The sequence below is a fragment of the Ochotona curzoniae genome, unplaced genomic scaffold (genome assembly GCF_017591425.1).
Source record: "Ochotona curzoniae isolate NIBS_2020 unplaced genomic scaffold, NIBS_Ocur_1.0 contig_3622, whole genome shotgun sequence".
Taxonomy (NCBI): domain Eukaryota; kingdom Metazoa; phylum Chordata; class Mammalia; order Lagomorpha; family Ochotonidae; genus Ochotona; species Ochotona curzoniae.
The window spans coordinates 28674761-28700449 of NW_024465926.1; the positions used below are offsets into that span (position 1 = coordinate 28674761).

Consider the following 25689-nt stretch of genomic DNA (forward strand, 5'->3'; position numbering starts at 1 on the left):
CATCCCTGGATGAATGGGCTAATATTTTCAAACAGCCTCTAGTGCAGCTGTTAAAACATTTGGGCTCTCTCGATCAAATGGGTTTGCTAAATTTCATGTAAGTTTTGTTCTAATTCTTTCCTTTTTTTTGGGGGGGGGGGCGGCTTTTCTAGTTAGGAAACAGACAGTGGCTTCTGCAAAGGTGAACATCAAGATTTATTGATGACACATATGTCTCAGGTTTTTGCATACTTTCAGCAGCACGGGAAAACTTCATGATTTTGCAAATATAATACTTAAGCAGGAAGCTTATACTCGGGAAACATGCATTTGTGATTGATGTCTCATTTCAACTAAGCAACTTGCTGGCCACTGCGTAGCTGATCAGATTTTTCAAAAAATTTAAAATTAACATCACAATTTATTTTCAAATGTCAGCAGATTAGAATTTCAAGTGTCTTTCTTCCTGCCCTCCATTCTCTGTCCTGTCCTTCCCTATTCCATCCCTCTTTCTTTTCTCTCCCTCTCTTCCTCCTTTCCTTCCATTTTTTCTTCTTTCCTTCCCTTCCCAGTCTTCCATCTGCAAAGTACCAATCCTCAAGTCTCTCTCCATAGGAGAGAACTGTTGTACACAGGAGAGAACAGGTATTTTCATGCTTATGTTTTATAAGCTGGCTTCATCATTCAGTATCAATCTTATTCATATTCTTCTCTCCTGTGACATTCTTCGGTATCATAAAATAAGTCCATAAACAAAAATTTTCACAAAGAAATATTGCTTGGCGTTTCAACAGCCAAATAAGTAGACTCATCTGAAAGTAAAATAGTTCAACTAATAATAATAAATCTTGTACTTCAAAAAGATGTTCTATGAAGTAAACCTGATTTCATTCTTCTCCAAGTACAATTTCCCATTCAAGATCCCATGCGCTTACTCTTCCATTTAGTCACCAATAGACATGTTACTGAAATATTAGTTGTTTCTCAGATCCTTCAAGACTTCAGGATAGGCTGCACTTTCTTTTTTTTACATGACAAATTTGATTTCTCATGTGAAACTTATTACTGGTCAGAAAAATGACTCTCTTTGGGGTCAGGGCTCAGATTAATAGGCTGCAGGGTAATTTAGGAAGGCAATACAACTCATAACATTCAAGAGATTAATCTACTTATTTTTGTTAAAGTTTGCTGAAGTACATTTAATAGCAAAATATAGTAACAGATTTCACAATTTCTCTTCCATTCCATCTCCCAATCAATAAAATGGAAATATTGAAAATAACTGAATAACGTAAGCATTGGAACAAAGAATACACCCAGACACATTCATCAATTTAGAAATAAAATTTAATGATTTAAAAGGTTTTAACTCACACCAATAAGTGTAACAGTCCTGAAGTTAACATACTTCTGAACAGTCCTATTCATCTTATTCTTTTCTAAATCTCAAAGAAAGTATTTGATAAAGCATAATTTATTAATTATATTTTAGTCTAGGCCCTATACTTATCACAAATACAAAACCATTGTCATGTTATAAGGTAAAAATTATATAACAGCTCTTGATATGAAAATATCAATAATGTAGCTGTTGAGAGACAAATATCAGTTGGCTGATTCTGCTTTTGTGACATATATCAATATCTTTTTTTTTCCTTCTGGCATGACAATGCCACTAAGAAAAGTTCACCATTCTTTCAATGTTTTGGCTTCCACTATGCATTATTAGTTGGCAGATCCATTTTAATGGCAGGAAGGTGAGAATTGAACCTTAAGCACACTCATTTGATGAGCTCTTTTATCAGAAAGCATGCAGCAGTGAATTTTCAACTCAGAAACTATCTCCATTGTTCAATGAAGATTTCTTTTGCAAAGGCATAATCACGAGAATTCATTTTCACTTGATTGAAAGTATTTCTTATCATTATTACACTGGCCATGGCAAGGGTATGGCAATGGCCGGACCACATGTTATTGGCCGCACAGATTAAGCTTCCACACAAAACTTGACTAACTTGTAAGCAATGCGCCTCGGGTGGGCCTCCCGCATCTCCCTTACTAGCTGACCAGACAGGAGTCCTCGTTGCTTGGCTTGACTTCTCCTTCCAGCAGCAAATTCATCACCACCTTGGTCAAGTAGCTGCAAGTCCCTCTCTTCCCCAGAGGGGGAGTGTTGTAGAAGGAAGTCATGTCATCCTACAGAGAAAGACAGTAAGCAAGCTGTGTGTTCGTAAAGAGCTTGCAGGTAAAAAGGTAAAATCGGTGTCAGCCTAAGGGGAAACACCAATTCCCAGGCAGGTTTCTTCATGGCAGACATGAGCTTCCCAAGGTTTTCTTTCATTTTCCTGGGGCGTCTTCTCAGCATATAAAACACAGACAGAAAATTTTGGAATTCTCCTCTTCGCTCAACATTTTTATTGGTTTAGGGAGCCTTTTCTCAAATGAACATAAAAGATTAAACAGCAAACCTAGAAGCGACTGCATTAGTTAGTCCACGGCTCCAATGCAGCCTGCTGCTGCGTCCCCATCTTCCTCAAAATTTAATTTTATAGCCTTCTGGACTCTACAGTTACTCTGTGCAAACACATTTTAACTGCTAACTACAGAAAGGAAATTTATTCCTTCCTACATTTCTTTTCTGTCAGAACTCCATAGCTGAATTAATAATTAACTCCAAAGTAACTTTAATTCCTCAAATAAATCAGACTTCCTTTCAAGTATTCTACATTGCACTCCGTTCACCTGCTTTGTAAGTAAAATGAGCAGATTAGGGTTATTTTTGAAGAACTGGGACAATGAAGAAATTCTACCAAAAGCTGTGTTCTCTACTTACTTGTTTTTCAATTTCCTTTAGCCGACTCTCATCCTTTTGAAATTCATGAAATGCTTCTTTCACGAGTTTGTCTAGGTCCACTTTGTCTTGAAATTCTAGCTCAGGGTTTCTTTCCAGCACAATGGATACAACCATTAGCAGCTAGAAGAGACACATGTTGAAAGCCAGTTACGTGAACCATAATAGTGACATAGATTGGACATGGTTTCCTTTTTTAATCAGCCTGATGCCTTATTCTAATGTTCCACAGTGTGTCCCGTAACAGGCTGAAGGATTACCTGATTTTCAAGCTAGAAGCCTAAGTTTTGTTTGTAAACTACACATTTCTGTTTCTTTGTGTATATCACTACAGACATATGAAAGTGTTTTAGTAAACTAAAATAAAATTAGTAACTTATATAAATGACTTTCTTGACCCTGACTTGCTATCTTATTTATCAAAAGATTTAAACTCCTGTTTGGGCTTTTGAGTACCAGCCTTGGTTGGCAAGACACTTGGACAGTGTCCACTGGAGCATGACTGCCAAAAGCAGGTGCCTTCAGTGGAGACCCTGGAACTAGTCAGTTCATGACCAAACAACACGGGTTCTGTGCACCTCATGTTGAGAAAAAGACTGATGCTGTAACAATTGATCAGGGATGGCTATATTTCACATAAATATACTCTTTTTGATGTGAGTACTAGTTCATTTGTGCAAACTATCTTAGCTTAACGTATCATCCCACTGTTTGGCCATTCCAAACACTTAACCTAGGTTATGCTCATTTTAAATAACAGATTCTAATGCACAGGCCATGTCTGGGTGTGCAATAATTGGGAAAGTTTTTCTGATACTGTTTATGGTTCTTACTGGATACTTGAACAGGAAACATATCTTGTGACTGTCAATTTGGGAATCTTACTCTCTGTTATATAAATACTTCCAAAAGAGAAGCAAGCTAAAAGAACCCCCCCCCAAAAAAAACCCTAAAAACAAAAACAAACTCACAACCCCAAAACGAAAACCGACAACCAAAAGCAAAACTCAAAGCACTTGCAGTAGAATTCACAGGTCACAGTGTGGGAAGACAGTGGGGCACGGCTTTAGCCAGGTGAATACACAGTGATGCTATAGCTCTAGAGAAAACTTCTTCTGGAAAAAGAAAATGACTTTGGTCAACAGGAAGGACTTCTATGTGCACGAAATGCTTTAAATGCTGCACAGCAGACCCGGCGGGCTCAGGAAAGTTTCACCTTCTAATAATCTCGTCTTTTCCTGACTCTTGACATTGTCTCATCCCAAGTGCTATGAAACTGACTGGCTAACCCCATTCTCATGCTGCAAGGTCGGAGTTGGGGCTGAAGTTCACTCAGCAATGATGGACTGCGGAGGGGCTCCCACCAGTTAAGTGCTCACCAGCCACCTCTGTCAATAAGACTTGTTATCTCCTCTCAGGAAACACAAAGGCTCTTGCTAGTAGAAGGGGGGAAGGATGGAATTCTGTTCTTAATAATTTTCTGAACTGTCAACACTTTCTGTAACAGAAACTTGTATTACTTTCATGAATAGAAAAGGATGTGTTTTTTTTTTGTGGTTGTTGTCTTGATGTTGTTGATGTGCTTTCTACTGATGGGTGAGGGGTACCCGGAAGGCTGGACTGTCAGTTGTTTGACCCTGCTGAAGTTTAAGGTCTTTGAGGTTCTCATGTGCTTTGGCTTGGGTTAAGTATGGTCACCCCCTTTAGGTCTCAATTAGAGGATATCAGGATTAGGTAAGAGAGAGAATTCGTAGGCAATTTCCCTTACGCCAGTTTTCAGGGAAATGAAAGCAAGTACTTCTTCAGCAACATATGCTTTTATATACAAACCTCCACAATGATTTGTCTGTACTTTGGCTGGTCAATATTCCCCAACATGTCTTCAACAAGGAGAGAGAAATTCATCTCATACATGGTCATATCTGACAGGGTTGGTTGCTGAAAAATAAACCTCATATTAACATGCAGTTATGGCCTTTCTCTCTTTTGAAGGAGGAATTGCATTTTCTAATCAATAACCTTTTTCTAGTCTTTACAAAACCTTAGCGAGCATTCTCAGCTCTTCCGCTAGATTGACTGGGTTGAAATATGTCACACTACTGAAGCCAACCAGCTGACTGCCATGATAAATGAAACCTTTTATTTACTAGCCATCTTCATCATATTAATGTTTTAAGGGAACAGGACCGAATCAGAAATCCACTTCAAAATACAAACAGTCCAAGACTGAGACAACAAATACGATACATACTGCTTTCAGTATTAATACAAGAAGTTATGCTTGCTGTCTGACTTCAGTATGTAAGTCACTTGTTATTGAATTTACATCATTTCTGTGGCAGATTCCCTCTGAGACAGCAGCATAAAAACACACATGGACAAGTAAAAACAATATTACCATGCAGAAATGGCAAGGAAACAGAAAAACAGCAAAATTAAAATAATATTTTCGATTCTGCTCTTTATTTTTCATTTAAACGAGAGTTCTGCATACTCTTCCATATAACTTTTCAGAAGCAAAATGAAGGCCAAAAATAAGCTTGAATCTAGATCTAAATTTGGGTATGGTAGATAAGTCTCAAAAGATGGAGGGGAGGCACCAAGTGTTAGGCTTGCATAGTGAAAAGCAGATGGAGTCACTAGTTATTACCAGAGGCAGACAGAAGATGAGACCTACTTACACACTCCACGGTCAATCATGACGGATAGTTAATTTCTCCATAGTTTCATAAAAACCTGTTGTTATTTAGTACTCAAACTGGGATCCAAAGATCCTCTGATTTTCCTCTTCTAATTAAGTACCAGCAAAGTTGTTCAGCCTGGTGCAACAATGCCTTAGTCTTACATTCAGTAAATCTACTTAGTGTATTCCATAGTCAGTGCAATCTAAAACATAATTAATCTAACATACATGTTAATGCTGAAAGGTTGTGCCCACGTGGGGGAAAATGAAATGCAGTAGCCAGACACAGTTATCATAATTGTTCAGTTATTGAGTAGTATTACGGAAGGGAAGGAAGATCTTTCAATGATTTCATATTAATATCCTCTTTTTTATTTTGAAAGATTTATTTATTTTTATTGGAAAGGCAAATTTACAGAGAGAAGCAGATACAAAGAGAAAGATCCTCCGTACTCACTCTCTAAGTGCCCACAATGGCTGGAGTTGAGCTGATCCCAAGCCAGGAGTCAGGAGTTTCTTCTGGGTCTCCCACATGGGTGCAGGATCCCAAGGTCTTGGGCTGTCCTCCACTGCTCTCACAAGCCACAGGCAGGGATGGACAGTGGAACAGCTGGGACACGAACCTGCACCCATATGGAGATCCTGGCGGTTTGCCAAGTGAGGATTTAACCACTAGGACGTCATGCCAGGCTCAATATTAGTTTCCTCTTAAAACATCTCCTTTAAAAGGCCAATTTAGCTAGAATGTAATTGTGGTAATTAAGCTGAACAAAGATAAAGGCAGCTTGACTTTCCAACTTTTCTGAAAGGACTTGGGAATAAGTAGTGTCACAAGGCTTTAGGAAAGCTTCAGGAGCCCAACTGCTGCCAGGTGCAATGCTGCTGCCAAGAGCGGTCACACAACATCTGAGGAAAAGCTGGGCAACGGTGCTGGCCACCAAATACAACCGCACAGTCCAGAACAGCATAAGGAACACTTTTAACATGTTTTCATTCCCTTTCTGAAATGACACATTCACAAAGCTCAAATTTTGAGAGGTTATAAATGACTTCAGTGCAAAGTCCACACTATCTCCCTAAACACACAGCTACTTTGGCCCAAAGGAAAGAAAAGAACGTTATTAATTCCTTCTGAGTTCTTTCAGAGTATATATACTGTAGCATGTATTTGAAAACACACATACAATTAACTTGAATGAAAGTGCTTGAGTCGCTGTCACCAATGTGGGAAACCCAGAGGAAGTTTCCAGGCTCCTATCTTTGGCCTGGCTCGGCCCTGGCAGAAGGAATGAAGATTCTCTCTCCCTCTTTCTCTCTGTTTCTCTGGCTCTCTTTGTTACTCTGACTTTCGAGTAAATAAAATGATATTTAAAAAAAGAATAACTTGGTTGAAGTTTCAACACTAGAGGAAAGTAGAGAACACCATTTCCAAAAGGTTAATTGTTCTCACTTGCGTGTAAGCAGAAGGATCTAGACGCCATAATCAAGTACATAAAATAATTGCATCAAACAAGCAGGTCAGTTTAGGCACCTTAGGAAATCATATGCAGGAGACAGTGTTAATTCATCACAGGTAAGTTACGCTATGGGTAAAAGAAGTGGTTTTCAGTGCAAAGACCTACAAAGTTCCAATATTGCCACTGTCAGCCCAGTTCCTAAATGCCGATTTCCTTGTGCCCGGTGTTACTATTCCACTTTGCGTCTGAGGCCTGAAACAGTTCTGTCTTTTCAATATCCTGTTCACTTTACTGCTTATGAGGCCCCAGCATTGACCCAGCACCATCTGATGGTCAAGGGATAAGAGGAGCCTCAAACTCGCTAAGAAGCAAAGGAAGTCTAGTTTGTTCAGCAAGAAGTTTGGCCGTGTGGCACCTTTCATGAGGACTTCCTTGTAACAGCTTAAGATTGATAATGCAATTTGTTAAGTACAACTTCACAGCAACATATCATTTTAGTCAAACAAGCTTCTTAAAACACACACACACACACAGACACGGAAACAAAAAGCATGAGGCATCTCAAACTGGGGAACATATTTCCAATCCAAAAGGGTAGAATCCTTATTTGCTGATATTTCATCTCTGCATCCCTCGTTGAAACACTCCTGGAAAGCCGAAATGCAGAGCTGTGATTTGCAGTGCAGACAAGCAACACAGTGGTCTTACCTGTGGCAAGTGTTTCCCCGCTACAATGAGACCATTGGGCGTGCGCTCCAGGATCTGCCACACTCGGTCGTAGAACCCAGTGGGAGTTCGATTCAAAGACCCATCGATCTGTCGCTTGTTCAGCCAACATCTACAGACCAGAGGAAAACGCTTCAGTTTGAAAATTAGGCTTGTTCTAGTAGAAAGCTGGGCTTGCAACATGGGTTACATTTTCCAATAGGGTAAGCAATAAAAGCCAAATCCCATCAATGATGCATATTTGCCATATGTGATAGAATTTAGGAAATATTTCATAGTGAAAACAGAGCTTGCAGGGAGTGAAAAAAATCTCCAATTTTAAAAATATTTAAATAGCAACATGATCAAATGATTTTCCTCTACTAAGTGGAACAGAGTTTCATGTAAAATACAGAATTGGCCAGTTTCATAACAACTTTTACAGATTTCATGCCCACGTACCTCTCCGAGAAGGTTACTTAACAAAAACAGTCCAATAAATTAATGAATAAACAAATGCTCAGAAAAGCCATGCATACAATGAAATTACTTTGTTTTAAATTTCATAAGTGTTTACATTGACACATGCTGCTACTGCTGAAAAGTCAAACAAAAAATCTTTCATATCATTATAATCACAATTTTACTCTACATTTTATTTTTATGGATTGAATATTAAATCTTAAGTATATACACATCATTCACAAAAGGCTAAAGATGTAGAATGTGCATAATTTGAAAAGAACAGAGTAACACAGCAGTATATTTTTGCAAAAACTGAAGATAGGAACAGATAATCAATTTTACATTTAGGACTTAGAAAGATAGCAGAGTGACATGAACCCCAAGAGAGGGGTGTCGTCACCAGTATTTTCAGGCATGAAAATAGCTAGTCAGTAGGCGGTAAATACAAAAGACACTTCTGCTCTGGTGAATAAAAGATCAATGAAGTTTTAGGATGATGTAAATAAGACAGGCATCTTTTATGGGTATGTGAATTTTCTTTAGCAGACTCAGACTTGCCCCGCTGGGTTCAGGATTTTACTCGAGTTAAAGGAACTTGAGCTTTAGGGACTCACCCCAGGTTGGCGAGGTTCTACTCTGAATAACTGAGCACTCCACACTGTGCCATTGATTTTGTCCTACTTCGTTTGTGTGGCTACAGTAACAGGAATGCTTTCATACTTCTAGGACACGCAGTTAATAGATTTAAAAGCACAAGTGGAAATGTGCACATACTCACAAGGGAGGCAGAGACTGATTTTAGAAGGCTTCTTTTTTTTTTTAACTTTTTAGAAGATTTTTTTTAATGTTAAGAATTTATAGAAGAGTCACAAAAATAAGTCTTCTACTTAGTCTTTCTGAATCTTGTTGTCATATATAACTGTACTATGATTACTGCAATTAGAAATTGAGTAGTGACAAAAAGTAACTAATGAGCCTCTGAAACTTCAAATTTTAGCAACCTTCCCATTAATGCTGTTGGTTTTGTCCAGGGTCCAACCCAGAACTCCACACAGCAGTTAGTCACTTCGCTAAGTGATACCTCTTTGCACAAATTTGAAATTCTGGTAATGTCACTTACTTGGTAAGACCTACAAAGTATTGGTATTCTGATGAAAAGACCAAGGTTGTGCACTTTTAATTTACAATAATATATTTTGTGAGTATACAAATTACTACCATAGTTTAAGAGTCAGAACAATAAAAACATTATAGACTTTGGGAAACACAGTGTTCCCTTCAATCTTATCATACTGGATTGTTTTCTCAATATTTTCATCCTTTCTTTCCACTATTTCCATAAGGTAGCCAATTTATTAGTTTCTAATTTATTCTTTTCCTTCTGCACAAATATGATATACAACTTTTAAAAATATCACCTTGTTTCTTATATGAAGAGCAGAAAATTATAGATGTTTTGATCCCCTATCAGCCTAGAGATCCTTGTCATTCTTTTTCACAACTATATTTTACCTACTTTATTGTGTGGATTTACTGTAGTACATGAACATATCCGGTATCTAGAGAGCCTTCCATCCTACAGACACAGAATATGATTTTTTTTCATCAGTAAATGGAACCGTTTTCAGGATTGATCACACTAGAAAAGCACCAGAAAACGAACTATCTACCTACCTGAAGGAGCAAAACAAACCCAAAATTAGCAGGCAAAAAAGAAATAATCAAAATGAAGAAATAAACCAGAAATCAAAAGAACAATCCATAAGATCAATTAATCAAAGAGTTGGTACTTTGAGACAATCAACAGAATAGATTCCCCGCTAGCCCAACTAATCAAAAAAAAAAAAAAGTTGGGAGAATATAAGAATCTACAGATGGAAAAGAAATCTAACAATGGATACCTTGGATGTACAAATTAATGGCCCCAGTATATACAAACAATTCCATGGCTGAGAAAGAACTGGCAAGCATAATCCCCTTTAAAACATCTTGGACTAAACCTAACCAAAGATGTGGATGACCTCTATGATGAAAATTACAAAACATTAACAAAAGGAATAGAAGAAGACATTAAAAGATGGAGAAATTTACCATGTTTCTGGATCTACAGAAGTAATCCCATTAAAATGTCCATATTTCCAAAAGTTATAGATAGATTCAATGTAATCACAATCAAAGTTTCAACAGCATTCCTCTTAGAAATAGAAAAGAGAACCAAAATTCATCTGAAAACACAAGAGACCATGAATGGCCTATCCCAAAGAACAAAAATACTTCTAGACCAAGACACCAGACAGAGCAGTGGTCATCAAAACAGTCTGATACTGGAACAGAAACAGCAGAAGATCAATGGAACACAATAGAAACCCCAAAAGGGAGTTCACACATTACAACCAACTAATATACAACAAGAAAACTGAAAAGAACCCAGGGAAAAAGCCTGGTTCTTCAACAAATGCTGTAGGGACAATTGGATAGCAGCCTGCAGAAGAAAGAAGCAAGACCCTCACCTTTCATTTTATACAAAAATCAGCTCTTAATGAATCAAGAATCTAAATTTTCACCCAGAAACCATCAAACTATTAGAGGAAAACAGAGGAAACACTCTACAAGATATAGGTGTTGGAAATGACTTCATAGAAAGTCACCAAAAGCTCAGGCTGTCAAAGGTAAAATAAACAAATGGGACTACATCAAACTAAGAAACTCTTGTAGCAAAGGAAACAACCAAGAAAGTGAAGAGAAAACAGACAGAACGGGAGAAAATCTTTGCATATTACACAACAAACACAGCAAAAACAAAAACACAACAACCCAGTGAAGAAATGCACAAAGGAAGTGAGCAGGCATCTATTTAATGAACAGGTTCAAATGACTAACAGGAGCAAATGCTGAGGCTCCCTAGATACCAGAGAAATATAAATAAAAACCACATTGAGGCTCCACCTAACCCAATGAGACGGCCTTACATTCAGAAATCTACTAACAACATCCACTCCACATACTCCATGGAATACTACTCAGCCATTAAGAAGAATTAAATTCTACCATTTGTAACAAAATGATTCCAACTAGAGACCATTATGACCAGTGAAATAAGCCAACCCCTAATAGGACAAATTTCATATAGATATATTTACCTGGAGGAATTGTGTAATGGGAAACTAGCACATCAATCAGTAACGATACCTATCAGAATGCATCTCTACTTCTGAATAAAAGATGGATCTTGATAACAAGATGCTAGACTTTCTACCACTGTCTCTACATACAATGTCATGATACATTTAAGTGGTAGAGAGATGGACTTGTGAGTATTGTTAAAGGACTACACTGCTGTAACAATACAAGGGAAAACAGAGGGCGAGGGGAGGCACAATGAGGAGCGTGGAAGAGGGAATCCTTTGGTCTATGGAACTACATCATGAAAAGTAATTTTTTTTTTTAAAAAAGAAAGCATTAATTTTGTTTCTTTTCCATTTTTCTCCAGGATTTTTGCAATCTCTGGAATCCTTTAAAAGATGTATTTGTTAATGTATTTGAAAGGTGACTGACAAGATGAGAGGGAGGGAGAGAAGGAAGGAAGTAGGAATAAGAAGTTGAGGAACAAACAGTGGGAATTACATTGGGGAGAAGGAGGAAGGGAGTGAAGGAAGAAGAAAGAAGGGAGAGGGAGAGAGAGAGAGAGAGAGAAAATCTGCATCATCCATGCATCTAGTCCCCAAAGGACTACAACAGCAGTCAGGTGTTCCAGCCTCATCACACAGATGTGTGGCAGAAGCCTAGCACTTAACCAATCATTTGCTGTCCCGTAGGCACATGAGCAGGAAGCTAGATGCGAAGCAGAGGTGTAACTCCATTCCAGGTATTCCAATACGGGATGCTGGTGTCCCAAGCAGTGGCTTAACCCATTGCCACAGTAAACACTGCCCTGTTCCTCAAGTTTTAAGGATTCTTAGATACTGTTTTTGTGGGGGATGCCCACTTTGTTTCATTTCTACCTGTCTTTTCACAGGGTTAATCTTTTGATCTATTTAATATAATTTTAAATAATATTTATGCTGTAATATTTTCAATATAATCCTACTTTGCTTTTGCTGTCTTTGAGTTAGAGTTAAAAAGGCACTTGTCATTATCTTTCGTCACTTGAATGATTACAGTTTTTACATTTAGACCTTTCAAATCCATTTGAGTTTATTTGGGGGTAAGGCAAAAGTATGCATTTGATTTTTACCTTTTTTTCCAATTGCCTATCCAGCTGTTCCAGTACAATTTCTTTAAAAAGCCCATACGTGGCAGGCCAGTTAGGATACTGCAAGCCTACGTCCCATATCAGTGTGCCTGGATTAGAGTCCTAGTCCCACTGCCAATTTCAGCCTCCTGCTAATGTGTACCCTGATAGAGTGCGGGTGACAGCTCAAGTCACTGGGGCTGCTACCTGTGCGGGAGAAAAAGATTGATTTTTCCAGATTCTGCCCTTTGCCTGGCCCCTAGCCAGTGACTGCAGGCGCTTGGAGAGTGAATTAGTAGACAGGGAAATCTCTCCGTGTCTGAAAGAGGGAAATACATACATTTTAAAAATGTAATAGCAATTTAAAAAATGACAAATAAAAAGTCCATCTTTGACTCATGATTTGAGATGTTACCTTCAACACATAGTAAATTTACAAAAGTTCCTGGTATTCTTTCTGGCTTTTCTATTCTCTTAAGCTGGAGTATTTGCTTATGTGGCAACATAATATTGGTATAACTTAATAGAGACTTACTAGTACAGTCTCATGTCTGTTGGGAAAGATCTCTTACATTTTTCCAGTTATGGCATGTTTGTTTTTCCATATCCAGTTCTGTAATGACTTGTGTAACTCCATGAAATAGTTTGTTGGAATGTTATTAGAATAGCACCAAATTGGGCCTGGCACAGTAGCCTAGTGGCTAAAGTCCTTGCCTAAAACACTACAAGATCCTATATGGGCACTGGTTGTAATCCTGGCAGCCTTGTTTCCCATCCAGCTCCCTGCTTGTGGCCTGGGAAAGCAGTCGAGGATGGTCCAAAGCCTTGGGTCCCTGCACCTGCATGGGAGACCTGGAGGAAGCTCCTGGCTCCTGATTTCAGATCGGCACAGCTCCAGCCATTGCTGCCCCTTGGGGAGTGAATCAACGGACAGAAGATCTTCCTCTCTGTCTCTATGTGTGAAAGTCTGTGTTTGACTTTCAAATAACAAAAAAATCTTTTTAAAAAAGCGAATAGCATCAATTTTACAATTGTTATAATAATACTGAGTGCTCCTATTTAACAGCAAGGATGACTTTCCATTTGTTCAAACCTACTTTATATAAGCCATAACTAAATATAGTAAAGTTTGTATGATAAGTTCACTGCAATTTACATGTCCTTGTTTCGCTCTTGTTCTAAGATTAGTATGTTACATCCATGAAAGAGCTTAATTCTGAAGTTTAAAGATTCGTTGGTGAGACAGAGTCCCAATTCGCGTATTTAAACAATGTTAGCAAACCTGATCTCGCTGCTGCCAAAATGTTGGCACGAGAGGCTGAGTGTGTAACCCGCTCAGGAAAGAAACTGAAAGGGTAGGAGGAGTTACATTTTACATAAAACATTGAAGATGAAGAAATGCCTATCAACTCTACCTGACAAAACCATAAAATTCTAATCAATACAAAATCACAACTGAACGGAAGACATTTTCACTACTCCCTGGTTATACGTTCTACTCCATTTTATTTCTTCTTAATATCTTCTTACTTTCCCGCACATAAACACACAGTGTAATTGACGGTGTGCCCTGCAGATAAGAAAGGGCCTTCCCTACCTTCCGTTTTGTTGAGGCTGGAGAATATCCAACAGCAGCTGTTTCACTTCGCTGGGCGACAGCTGATACAAATCTTTGGCTGGCTTGTCTCCGCTGCGGATCTGTAGCTCGTATTCCATAGCGTGGATGATCCACCTGGAACAAAACCAGGGAAGCAGAAATCCGTAATCCTTGAAATAAAACCACCTTGTGCTTTTCTCGGCAATGCCCTTAACAGCACTGACCCATGAAAGCAGAAGGAGAAAAAGGCCACTTGGAATTCCTTCAAGCACTCATAGGATTACCTCCATCGAGACTAGGTTGTGCAATCAGATTCATAAAATGATGTCCTGCTCTTACACATATGGGTGGGTTGTAAAACACGAAAGCAGATCCGTGTTCAGGTTCTTGCCAAACGAAATTTTATCCAGTTCAGTATGAGAGACAACTGCATGCAAATAGCTGTCATACTACATTTTCTTAAAGTTAGCTGATATGTCTTTATATAAATGTTTCTTTCCGAGAGGTAACAAAGTATTTTCTACAAATCAATTTCCTTTAATTTGTAGTCATTCTTCAGGGTGGAACGTAAGGAGGATATCTGCCTTTGAAATCCAAGTACACAAGGGCTGGCGTGATAGCGTAGCAGCTGAAGTCCTCACCTTGCACACACCTGATCCCATATGGGCGCCGGTTCTAATCCCGGCAGCCCTGCTTCCCATCCAGCTCCCTACTTGTGGTCTGGGAAAGCAGTCGAGGACAGCCCAAAACCTTGGGTCCCTGCACCTGTGTGTGAGAGCCGGAAGAGCTCCTGGCTCCTGGCTCCTGACTGGCTCAGCCATTGCAGCCGTTGGGGAGTGAATCATCGGACAGAAGATCTTCCTCTCTGTCTCTCCTCCTCTCTGTATATCTGCCTTTCCAATAAAAATAAATAAATCTTAAAAAAAAAAAAGAAATACAAGAACACATTAGCTATAATTAGAGAATTTACTCTAACCAACGCACTTTAGAAAGCAATATTTAAGTATTTTATGTGTAAGAAATTTATTTTTCAAACTGAGAATCTTTCAAAAAGCATTTTTACAGTTTCATGTCCTTCATTTTCTGTATCCTGGGGAAAGAATTCAAACAAGCTGTGCGAAAAGTCAAAGAAAACCCTGGAAATAATAATGTGCTTGGCAAACCAGAATTCCAGGTACCATTAGGAAAAGCCAGGGAGTCACTTTGACATCACACAATCCCATGCTTTATCCGTAAATCCCTCAGTGAGCACCATATCACAGAGGCGGGACAGCACAGCACTCAAGGCTATCCCCATGTCGTCTCATTCTCAGCTTTGTATTACGGCACCAGTCCACCTCAGAAGTGTTTGGTAACAACATTGAAGATTCAAAGTAGCTGAGTCGCAGAGCAGGCATTCACGTAGCACGTCAATTTAAGATGGCCAAGTGCCACACTGGGGTATTGGCAATTCCTAGCTCTGACTCCTGACTCCACGTCTGGCTAATGCAGTCCCTAAAAGGCAGCTGTAATAAGTCCTTTCACCTACGTGGGACCTGGACTGCATTCCTGGCTCCTGGCTTCAGCCAGTCCCAGTACTGGGTAAATGTGGACACTGGGGGAATGAATTAGATAACACTGTTGATGTGTTTGTGTGCTGTTTTTGGAAAAAACAACAAAAAAAAGTGTGGGCTGAGTCATTGCACTCAGGTGTGACATTATACTTCCCTCAGCACATGGCCTTGACAGACGACTCACATGGCTACTGCAGATACAGAGATGAAATAAGGCAACTAGACCTATTCAGAATATTAAAGTCCTTCTTCTACCAAGGATGCTTTGTAAAATAGCAGCGATGTGTCCTTAGGGTACCGTTCAAATATATCTCAGTGCAGAAAATAGTAGGAAAGAGTGTTATGTCTTCCCGGCTTGATTAGGGATGATATCAACCCGGGGTATGTCCTTGCCTACTGCGCCAGGCCATGCGGCCACAGGTAATGTCTCACTTCCAAGGCTGATTGCTTTACTGCCCGTGGTTAAGGCAACTCTGCAAATCCCTACCTTCTCCACTATTTTTTGTTGCCATTTCTGAAAGTTCAGAATGTAACAGTGTGCTAGTCAACTGCAAAGTGTTTCACCTAATAGCTGGAATTCAAATTTAGATGAAATCCATGTTTTACCAAAGACTAGGATTCTTTACAGATTCATCTTCATTATTATTGACTGTATTTAATCAAAATGACATACAAGCATGCTTATTTGGATACTTTGATGTTAAAGTTGCTTATTAAATTGGCTGGCATAATATTTCCATCACAACAAACCACTCAATGGAATCCTTCTTTAAATAAAACAATGCAATTTTTATTTTCACTTAGTTTCAATGAACTAAAAGTATTTTATTTCTTTTTTTCACATTAAAAATTATATTTGAGACAACTTAGGATGGAAGCAACATGGGAAAAATTCTGGAGACTGCCTTTTGGATTCCTCAACAGGTCACAGGTCAATCAAATGAAAGGAAAAGCAGGGTTGAACAATATTGATCTATATTAAAAGTGACAACCACCAATTCCACACGTGGATCTTGATTTAAATTCTGATTCAAGAACTTTGGGGGAAGAAAAAGAATCTTGCAAATAATCAGAAAAGTGTAAGAATTGAGCATTTGTTGATCATAAGGGATCATTGCTAACTTGAATGGTAGAAAACAATATGTAATCAACTTACTAGATCTGTTAAAAAACTAATTAAAATTAAAATGCAAAAAAGAAAGGAAGACGTTTTCTTAGATAAACTAACAAGTGATGGATATATAGGAATTTATCAAATAGCTCTGTTATACATATTTAAAACTGTTCACAATGAAAATCAAAAGCAATCAACAGCTGTGTCCCAATGGCAAGTTATTTTTCAAATGAGCACATTAGTATTAACTTTTAATTTACCTTAAAAATAATTTAGAGAAACAAGAAAGTGTATATAAAAAGGCTTTTGAAATTCTAAAGAATCATAAAAATATTAGCAAATTACTCTTTTGTGACTTCTCAGACTCAATGTAGAGGAAAGGCATTTTACATTTTAATCAAAGTTTTGGAGTTACTTAGCCAAATACCACACCTAATCAATTTGGGGAGGTAGCCTTTTAAAATATAGATAGCATTGTTATTTTTTCAAGAATTACTTTTCAAAGATTTCCAATAACTTGAGTCATTAAAACCAAACACAGTCTATTATATTTACCTTTTATATCCTCAATACCATAAAAAAAGATAGTTGGAAATAAAAAAGTTTTTCTTCAGGTATCTTTCTTCCATTTAACAAATCCAAACTCTGAGCACATTATAGACAATGGTATTCTAAAAATCACCAAAGAAAAAGGTGACGCTTTTTCACTCATTTAAGCAAACTGATCATGAATTTTTTTGTTATATTACTTAAAATATACTTATTCATTCAAAGATATTAGCCCAAATTAATCTTTTTAGATCTTGGAATTCTTGAAAATATTACAATGAGAATAGCGGAACAGCTTTGGACATAGACAAACATCTGTAAGAGGCTCTGAGTAACTAAATTACCAACTGAGTATCACAGATAAAAAAACCTAATACGGTTCACCCATTTTTAGGAGTACCAATAAAAAACAGCACAGGGAAATTTGGCTTCTCACCTTCACTTCCACCAACAAGGTCGTAAAACGTGATTTTAATTTTTTTTAGCACTAAAGCACTTAATGTGAAATGGGGAAAGCAAGCAATCAAATGTGGGAGATCAAAAAAAAAAAAAATGAACGTTATCCTTGAACCAGATCCTTATAAATTCAGCAGGTCTAACAAACCAGAGACATGCTCTACTTGCCAATAAACAAATAAGAAAGTGGCAGAAACACACGATGTATCAAGGTTTGGCTTGAGGACAACACATTCCTCAGGACTGCTGGAAAGTGTAAAGAGGTGTACAATCCTTGGAATAAGCTCATCTTTCTAAAGACTGGCTTGTTGTGAGGTTAATGAGGGTACTACGTAACACCATTTTTCTTTCCAAGGTATCCTAAAAAAAGAGTGAAATGAAAAATAGAGTACATTTAAATATGACATTATGTATAAGCCAGACAGTTGACACCTACTAGAAAGAAAAAGTCATAAAGAATTATTGATCTTTGGCAAGATACAACTTTTCTTGTTTTTTTTTTAAAGATCTATTTATTTATGGGAAAGTCAGATATACAGAGAGGAGGAGAGACAGAGAGGAAGATCTTCCGTCCGATGATTCACTCCCCAAGTGAGCGCAACAGCTGATGCTATGCCGATCCAAAGCCAGGATCCAGGAACTTCTTCCAGGTCTCCCACAGGGTGCAGGGACCCAAGGTTTTGGGCCGTCCTCGACTGCTTTCCCAGGCTACAAGCAGGGAGCTGGATGGGAAGGGGAGCTGTTGGGATAAGAACTGGTGCCCATATGGGATCCCGGGGCATTCAAGGCGAGGACTTTAGCCGCTAGGCCACCACACCGCCGGGCCCAAGATACAACTTTTGAACAAGCACTGTGAGATTATTTCAAGGTAATAACAAGGATTTGCTAAGTTGATAAGTTGACTGTTAAACAAGTGAAGAATGATTCTCCATGAAACATGCCAGTAACCAGGTATTGTATCACTTCTCTCCTTACACACACACACACACACACACACACACACACACACACACACACACACACACACAGAGTAAGCTGGTATTTAGAGATGGAGCCTTTGAGAAGCAATCAGGGTCATGACCATAATGTCACAAGGATGGGGTCCTTATGTTGGGATTAGTATCCTAATAAGATATATTAAAGAGCCTTCTCTATCACAATGAGGATACAGTGAGAAAGCGATTGTTTTCAAGACAAAGTCTCACCAGAAAAATAATGAAACAGTTGAGATTTTGTGACTTCTGACTGTGAGCGAAAAAAAATATATATATATGTATATATATGTATAAACATATATATGTATATATCTTTAAGTCACCTAAAATGTGTTTTTTTCTTTATGCCAGCCCAAGCTAACTAAAGCACAATATAAAAGGATATAGGTAAGCTATTAGAAGTTACATTCTTATTTGCTTGATGTTAATATGGAAAAGGTGACAAGTTGGTAACTGGAGAAAAATGACTCACTCCACTACAGATCTAACCACTGTGAAGAGAGAGCAGAGCTCAGCTCCATCAACATCACTTCCTTACCTCATACCAAATATCAACCTGCAAGATTTATGAAGGAGTGCAGGAAGCACGTTAATGATGTCCTGCCTTCACTCTACAGGGAGTGTTACGGTCTGGACCTAGGATACCAGTGGCTTTCTCTAAGAACTGCATCCATGGATGTGTTTTGGAACAAGATACGTGTGGATCGTAATTGGCCAAGGAAGCGGTCCTGATGGTCTGAAAAGCAGAGATGAGAAAGGCTTGATAACAAATATCCTCCAGGTTATCTCTCACCAAGGCTTGACAGACAAACCTGCCACAGAAAACGGTTGATTGGAGGTCTTTACAGTAATGGGCCTGTCAGGAACTTGATCTATTTCAACATGAAAGCTAGAGCACAAATCAATAATGAGACAGCAAATCAAATCATTATCAGACTAGAATACCATTCCTGTGAGCAGGTTAATTTTGTTCACTGGAGTGCCTGATAGGAGCTAAGCTGAAGAAATTACATTGACAGGATTAACACTGGAGAAAGAGAAAGAAGCTAATGCTTTTAAAGCAAGTGTAGCAATGGGTGAAGAAAATAAAACTTAAAAATAGCTAAACAAACTCAAGGAGAGAGGATAAACAAGAGAGATAAAAGTATACACAGTGCAGGGCAATTCTAGGTAAGACGTACCATGATTAAGGCAAATACACTTATTTCTTATGCCTACTCATGTTAGTGGATGTTGGTACTTCAAAAAGAATATAGTATCCGAATATAATCTAACAACTAGTCTACTTACTAAATAATTAGCATTTAAAAGATAGGGACACTAGTAAAAAGCTGGTTAAGTGAATCATAGATATTTTATTGCCATAAAACACATTTTAAAAAAATGTTTTATAACCCTGTCCCTGGTGGAGAATCAAGATGTCGGAATAGGGTAAGGACACGTTTAAACAGACGGAGACACATTTATTCAGGATGAAGTAGAGAGAACACATTTCAGGAAATAAGATAGGACAGAACAGCAGAGGGGTACTTGGAGACTGACAGATACGGGAAAGCAGCGGGCACAGCGGTGTGGTGTTGCAGTGACTGATACTCCAGTACGGGGATCTGAACTCCACCAGCAGCCAGAACTTCACCAGCAACCAGGTGGGAATGGAATTTCACTGGGAGCTTGGGAGGTGAACCCAGACAAGGAATTGTCCATCCTGCTGGTCCGTTTGATTTAACCAGGAGCAGAAACAGAGCAGCAGATCACGGACGGGCAGTGCGAGAACAGAGTGGATTTCATAGCCCAGTCAGCCCACTAGAGCTGAATTGGGCGCCATTTTGTGTAGGGAGGAAAGAACAAGGGAAAGGACGGAACGGAACATGCTCTGAGCTGGGAGTGAGCTCATTTCCGACTTGGTGAACTGTAACGACATGGCATTCTATCGGTTCCAGCTGGGGCAGGTCTGGGTAGGCCTCGGATCTGACGGCCAGTAGATAAAGAACTGTAGTGGTAGTATGTTAGGCGCCATTTTGTGCACTGTGGCATTAGCTTTGCGACTGCAAGGGACAACAGTGAACTGTGCATGTGTTGATCTCCGAGAACTTGCTGAGGTCCTGCAGGAAAATAATACCCACTGTGGCATCGTATGGGTCAAAATAAGTCCGTGTGACACACAGGCCTAACGGCCAACAGGTTCCGACAAGATCTGTGCCACCAACAACATAACTAAATGGGACACCTGGTGTCTCTCTAATCCTGGGATCTGCTCCAACTGGAAGTGGGAAAAAGGTTATAGAGACACGGGTGCAGCCTCAGCATGGTATCACAGGAGGTGGAGAAGGGGAGCCAAGAGCTAGGGCTGTGGAGACCATGGTGGAAATCTGACATAAGAACCCAGACCTGGGTTCCCATATGGGTGCCGGTTCTAGTCCCGTCAGCTCCACTTCCCATTCAGCTCCCTGCTTGTGGCCTGGGAAAGCAGTCCAGGACAACCCAGTTATTTTGGACCCTGCACCCGTGTGGGATACCCGGAAGAAGTTCCTGGATCCTGGCTTCAGATTGGCATAGCATCGGCCGTTGGAGTCACTTGGGGAGTGAATCATTGGACGGAAGATCTTCCTCTCTGTCTCTCCTCCTCTCTATATATCTGACATTCCAAGAAATACATCTTTAAAAAAAAAAAAAAAAAGAACCCAGACCTGGAACTCACTGGAGGTTGTGGCACAAGTGGCTGCAAGCAAAGAGTTGTGTACCAACAGCAATAAGCAAAATCGCACTGTGGACCTGTGGATGACAGAGCTTAGAAACCAGCCCCAAGGAGACGACTCTGATAACCAGAAGTACAATGCCCAAGAGCAAAAGAAGAGACAAAAGCACGGTAAATATTACTGAAAACTCCCCTGCAAAGGAGCAAAACCCTATGCCAACCTCAGAGTTAACTGAGGAAGACATTGAGAAAATGGGGCATACAGAATTCATAAGACTCATTTTAAAGCTTCTGATAAAAAATGAGAAACACATACAAGAGTTCAAAGAATTTAAGAAAGCAATAAAGCAAATCAAGGCTGATATATCAGAAATTAAGAACACAACAGAGCAAATTAAAAGTACAGTGGAGAGTCTCCAAAATAGAATGAAGCAAGCAGAATAAAGAATCTCAGAATTGGAAGATATTTCCTGTCATGAGGGGGAAACAAACAAACAAACAAAAAAGCTGGAAGCAGAGCTGGACCAGGCCAAAAAAAGTATTCAAGAACTGAAAGACACTATTAAGAGGCCAAATATAAGAGTTATTGGAGTTCCAGAAGGTGCAGAAAGAGAAACTGGTTTGCAAATGTATTTAATGAAATAATAAGGGAAAATTTCCCTAATCTGGAGAAAGAATTGGGAAGCAACATCCAGGAGGGGCACAGAACTCCCAACAGGCTTGATCAAAAGCAATCTTCACCAAGACATGTGATCATCAAAGTTTCTTCAATTGAACATAAGGAAAAGATCCTTAAATGTGCATGTGAAAAACATCAACTAACATATAAAGGAATGCAATTAAACTCACAGGAGATCTCTCACAGGAAACTCTACAGGCAAGAAGAGAATGGAGTGACATATTCTACATTCTAAAGGAAAAAATTGTCGGCCTAGGATAATATACCCAGCAAAGCTTTCTTTGTCTTTGAGAAATGAAATAAAATTCTTCCATAGTAAAGAAAAGCTAAAAGAATTTGCCTCTTCCAAACCTGCCCTACAAATGATACTTCAAGATGTTCTCTTATCAGAGAAGAGGAATAGCGCCTACTAAAAACCAAGGCAAACAGGAAGAACATCCCAGTAAAATGACAACAGAAGACTAAACCAATGAACAACCCATTCCTAAAATGACAGGACCAACGTACCACCCATGTATATTAAACTGTGAATGTAAATGGCTTAAGCTCAATCAAACATCATAGATTAGTAGCCTGGATTAAAAAACAAAACCCATCTGTTTATTATCTGTAGGAGACACACTTCAACAAAGATCAGTGGAAACCATATTGCATGGGTTTTGTTGGTTTCTGTTGGGTTCATTTCTTCAAAACACTTTCTTCTGATTAAATCATTCAGTGACTCATAGATCATGCAGTGGTATCATCTTCTTTAAGAAGCTTCTTGATTTTTATTTCTTCAGCTACACGTTAGTCATTTAATAGTATGTTATTTAATTTCTTGGCATTATCAATTTCTATTTTTCTTTCTATTATTGATTTTGTATCATGATTTTTCATTTAAGGGAATGTATAGTAGCTGTGTAATGGAGACTGTCATATCTAGTAACATGCCATTTAACTTCATGGCTTTGTAAATTTCTATTTTTCTTTCTATTGTTGATTTTGTATTGTGACTTTTCATTTAAGGGGATGTACATTAGCTGTGAATTGGAGACTAACATTCAGATGTGAGGATGCAGTGTGGTATACATTTCTGCTTCCAGATAAAGATGGACTTACAATGAAACTGTTTACTATATCTTGACAATAGGATTCTGGACTCTCTGCCATTTTCCATGCCCGCAATGATGAACATATGACTGAGTATGAAGGACTGTATATGTTAGTAATGATAGAGGAACTAGGTGGAGGGGAGGGACTTGGGGAGGGGATAAGGGAATATGGCACTGTATCATAAAATGATAGCAATAATAATAAAATGAAAAAGAACAGAAAAGAAAAAAAGGATATAAAGTGTGGTAAATCTTGATGATTACTGAATGTGGGTAACATATTATTCTTTCAACCTGTGTATGTTAAACATTTTCATAATAAAATGTTGAAAAAAAATGACTCTGTCCCTCTACCCATCGTTTTTAAAATTGTGTGTGTGTGTGTGTGTGTGTGTGTGTGTGTGTGTGTGTGTGAGTGTGTGTGTGAGTGTAAAGGATTTGCTTCTTCCTATGGATTCTAAAGGTTTGTGCAAAAAGAACTTCCCGAGTTACCTGTTCTTCGAGAAGACAGAGAATCTCATTATCACATGTTACACTGGTTATTTTCAAGATTTTCCCTTTGGAAAATGTGGTGATACTTCTTATTGAGAATCACCACAATCAAGAGAAAGTCTAGCTTGCAGTAGTCTCCCTAGTTTACAGACCAGAGCACTAGGAGGGAGGGGAGCAGCCAGAACTGCAGTTACTCACACTGGTTTCATATCCTAGTGTGTGGTCCACTCAAACAGCTTGTTTGTAAGCATATGTCACAGGTGTTTTTGAGGATTATGTAAGATAACTCAAGGATCAAACTCTCAGAACATGGGTCCCTGGTAACTATTATTTCTTCCTCTAGATGAAGAAAAAGTAAAGTACTTCTACACATGCTCACAGGATCATAAAGATATCTAGAAAACAGATACTGGCAGAAGCAGGAATCAGATCCAGGTTTTTCCAATTGTAACAATCCTATTGGAAGGCATCCAATCAGGTGGATAGGGCCTAATTATGTTGGAGGGGTGGTTTTGCCCTAGGGGAGTTGAATTATTTTCCTTAGCGGTGCTAAACAGCATTATCTACTCTTTGACTACAACTGGCTGTCTTTCCTTGGCTGGCCCCACTAAAAGCCTTTAGACCCAATAATAACATTTAGACTATTAATTTGGACCACAGGCATTCATGCTGGACCTGTGCAAACACCTAAGTCCTGGGAAAATCCTACCTCTACTGCATTACTGACCTGAACAATACAACCAAGTAAATCACTGTCAACCGTTCTTACATTTTGCTTCCTTAGCTAATTTTGATCCAGCACGCTTATACTGTGAAAATGTTCCATGTGTGTCATTATGATGATGAAGCTATTTGCTACAGTTATTCTACAGTAATGTAAGGAAGTAAAAAGTTTCCTCTAGACTGACTTAACTTTTCACAGTATGCTAGGGGCTACTGTGGAAGAATCAGTTCCAAATTATGTCCATTCCTTGATATCATGATGAACACAGATACAAAATCTCATTTCTGAGATTAGTGATCTTGAACTACAACATCCGTGATGTTCGTAAATTGCTAGAGTATTGATCTGAGGACAAACAAGACATCAAACACATCTAAGGCCCACGGCTCATCACCACTGTTCCACAAATTCTTGGACATAGCCCAGATCGTATGTCATAAAATTTTAGAAATATTAAACACCCTATTAGGGAGAAGGGAATGCATAAATGAACACACACACACATACACACACACGGTGCTTCAGACTGAAAAAATGTCTGGAGCCCGCTGAACTTGGGTGTAAATCCTGATCTTTTGGCTTACCAAAAATATTAATTTGATCCAGCAACCTGCTTTCTTATTGTGAAAAGTTGGTTCAGAGCAAGTTTTTGCAGAGATTAAACCAGATAATATACATTAAAAATTCTTAGCCCTTTGCCAAGCACATCACATGTACAGCAAGTAATATTTGTGGTTACGGTGATGCAGCCAAGTGCAGAGATGGTTACCGCAGCAATGCGTTACTCATTCCTATGGATGATTTTTACTGGGATCTCTACTGGGAACGCTGCTTAATGAGGTACCCCATAAGAGAGCCTGTACTGTCAGGTAGCTAACTCCGCTGTTCTGTTAGTAAACGAATGGAAAAAAATATTGTATAGTGATACCTTTTATCTGTATGAGTAAACTTTCACATAAACAAAATGCTGTTTAAATTGGTCATATCATTATTGGCTTAGCCCTTCACCTGTCTCAGCATTTGCCTTCAATGCTGTGGCATAGTATTCTTGCCTCATGCAGACCAGTTGGTGTAAGAGCCTAAGTTGGAATGCCATGGGCTCCATCCTGATTTCTATTCTTTTTTGTGAGTTGAAGTTTGTTTGGCTCTACCTGGTCTGCTCCCTTCCAGTTGCAGCAAGGCCCACCCCACATCCTATCTTAGGTTGCAGCTTCGGGTGGTGCTGCCTAAGGTAAATGCCAGAACCACCTGGAGAGTGCACAATCCAGAAGTTGGAGTGGCCTAGTAGGGAAATAGTGGGCACCTCCCTCGTGGGTAACCACTCTCGCTGGAGAGCATGAAAACCAGGACAGGGGCACGGGTGGCTAGAC

At 39.0% G+C, this 25689-nt stretch overlaps 1 protein-coding gene across 4 annotated transcripts in view; it reads right to left on the bottom strand.

Moving 5' to 3' along the window:
- Positions 1 to 1308: 1308 nt before the first annotated feature.
- PHKB (phosphorylase kinase regulatory subunit beta) overlaps positions 1309 to 25689 on the bottom strand; it is a 221839-nt gene continuing 197458 nt past the window's right edge. For all 4 annotated transcript variants that reach the window (XM_040982753.1, XM_040982754.1, XM_040982756.1 and 1 more), the window contains 5 exons: positions 13969 to 14103; positions 7679 to 7808; positions 4661 to 4768; positions 2813 to 2953; positions 1309 to 2175 (listed from right to left, as the gene is read on the bottom strand). In XM_040982753.1, coding sequence (XP_040838687.1) covers positions 2038 to 2175; positions 2813 to 2953; positions 4661 to 4768; positions 7679 to 7808; positions 13969 to 14103 — 652 coding nt within the window. In that variant the 3' untranslated portion in view covers positions 1309 to 2037. The remainder of the gene's footprint in view (positions 2176 to 2812; positions 2954 to 4660; positions 4769 to 7678; positions 7809 to 13968; positions 14104 to 25689) is intronic.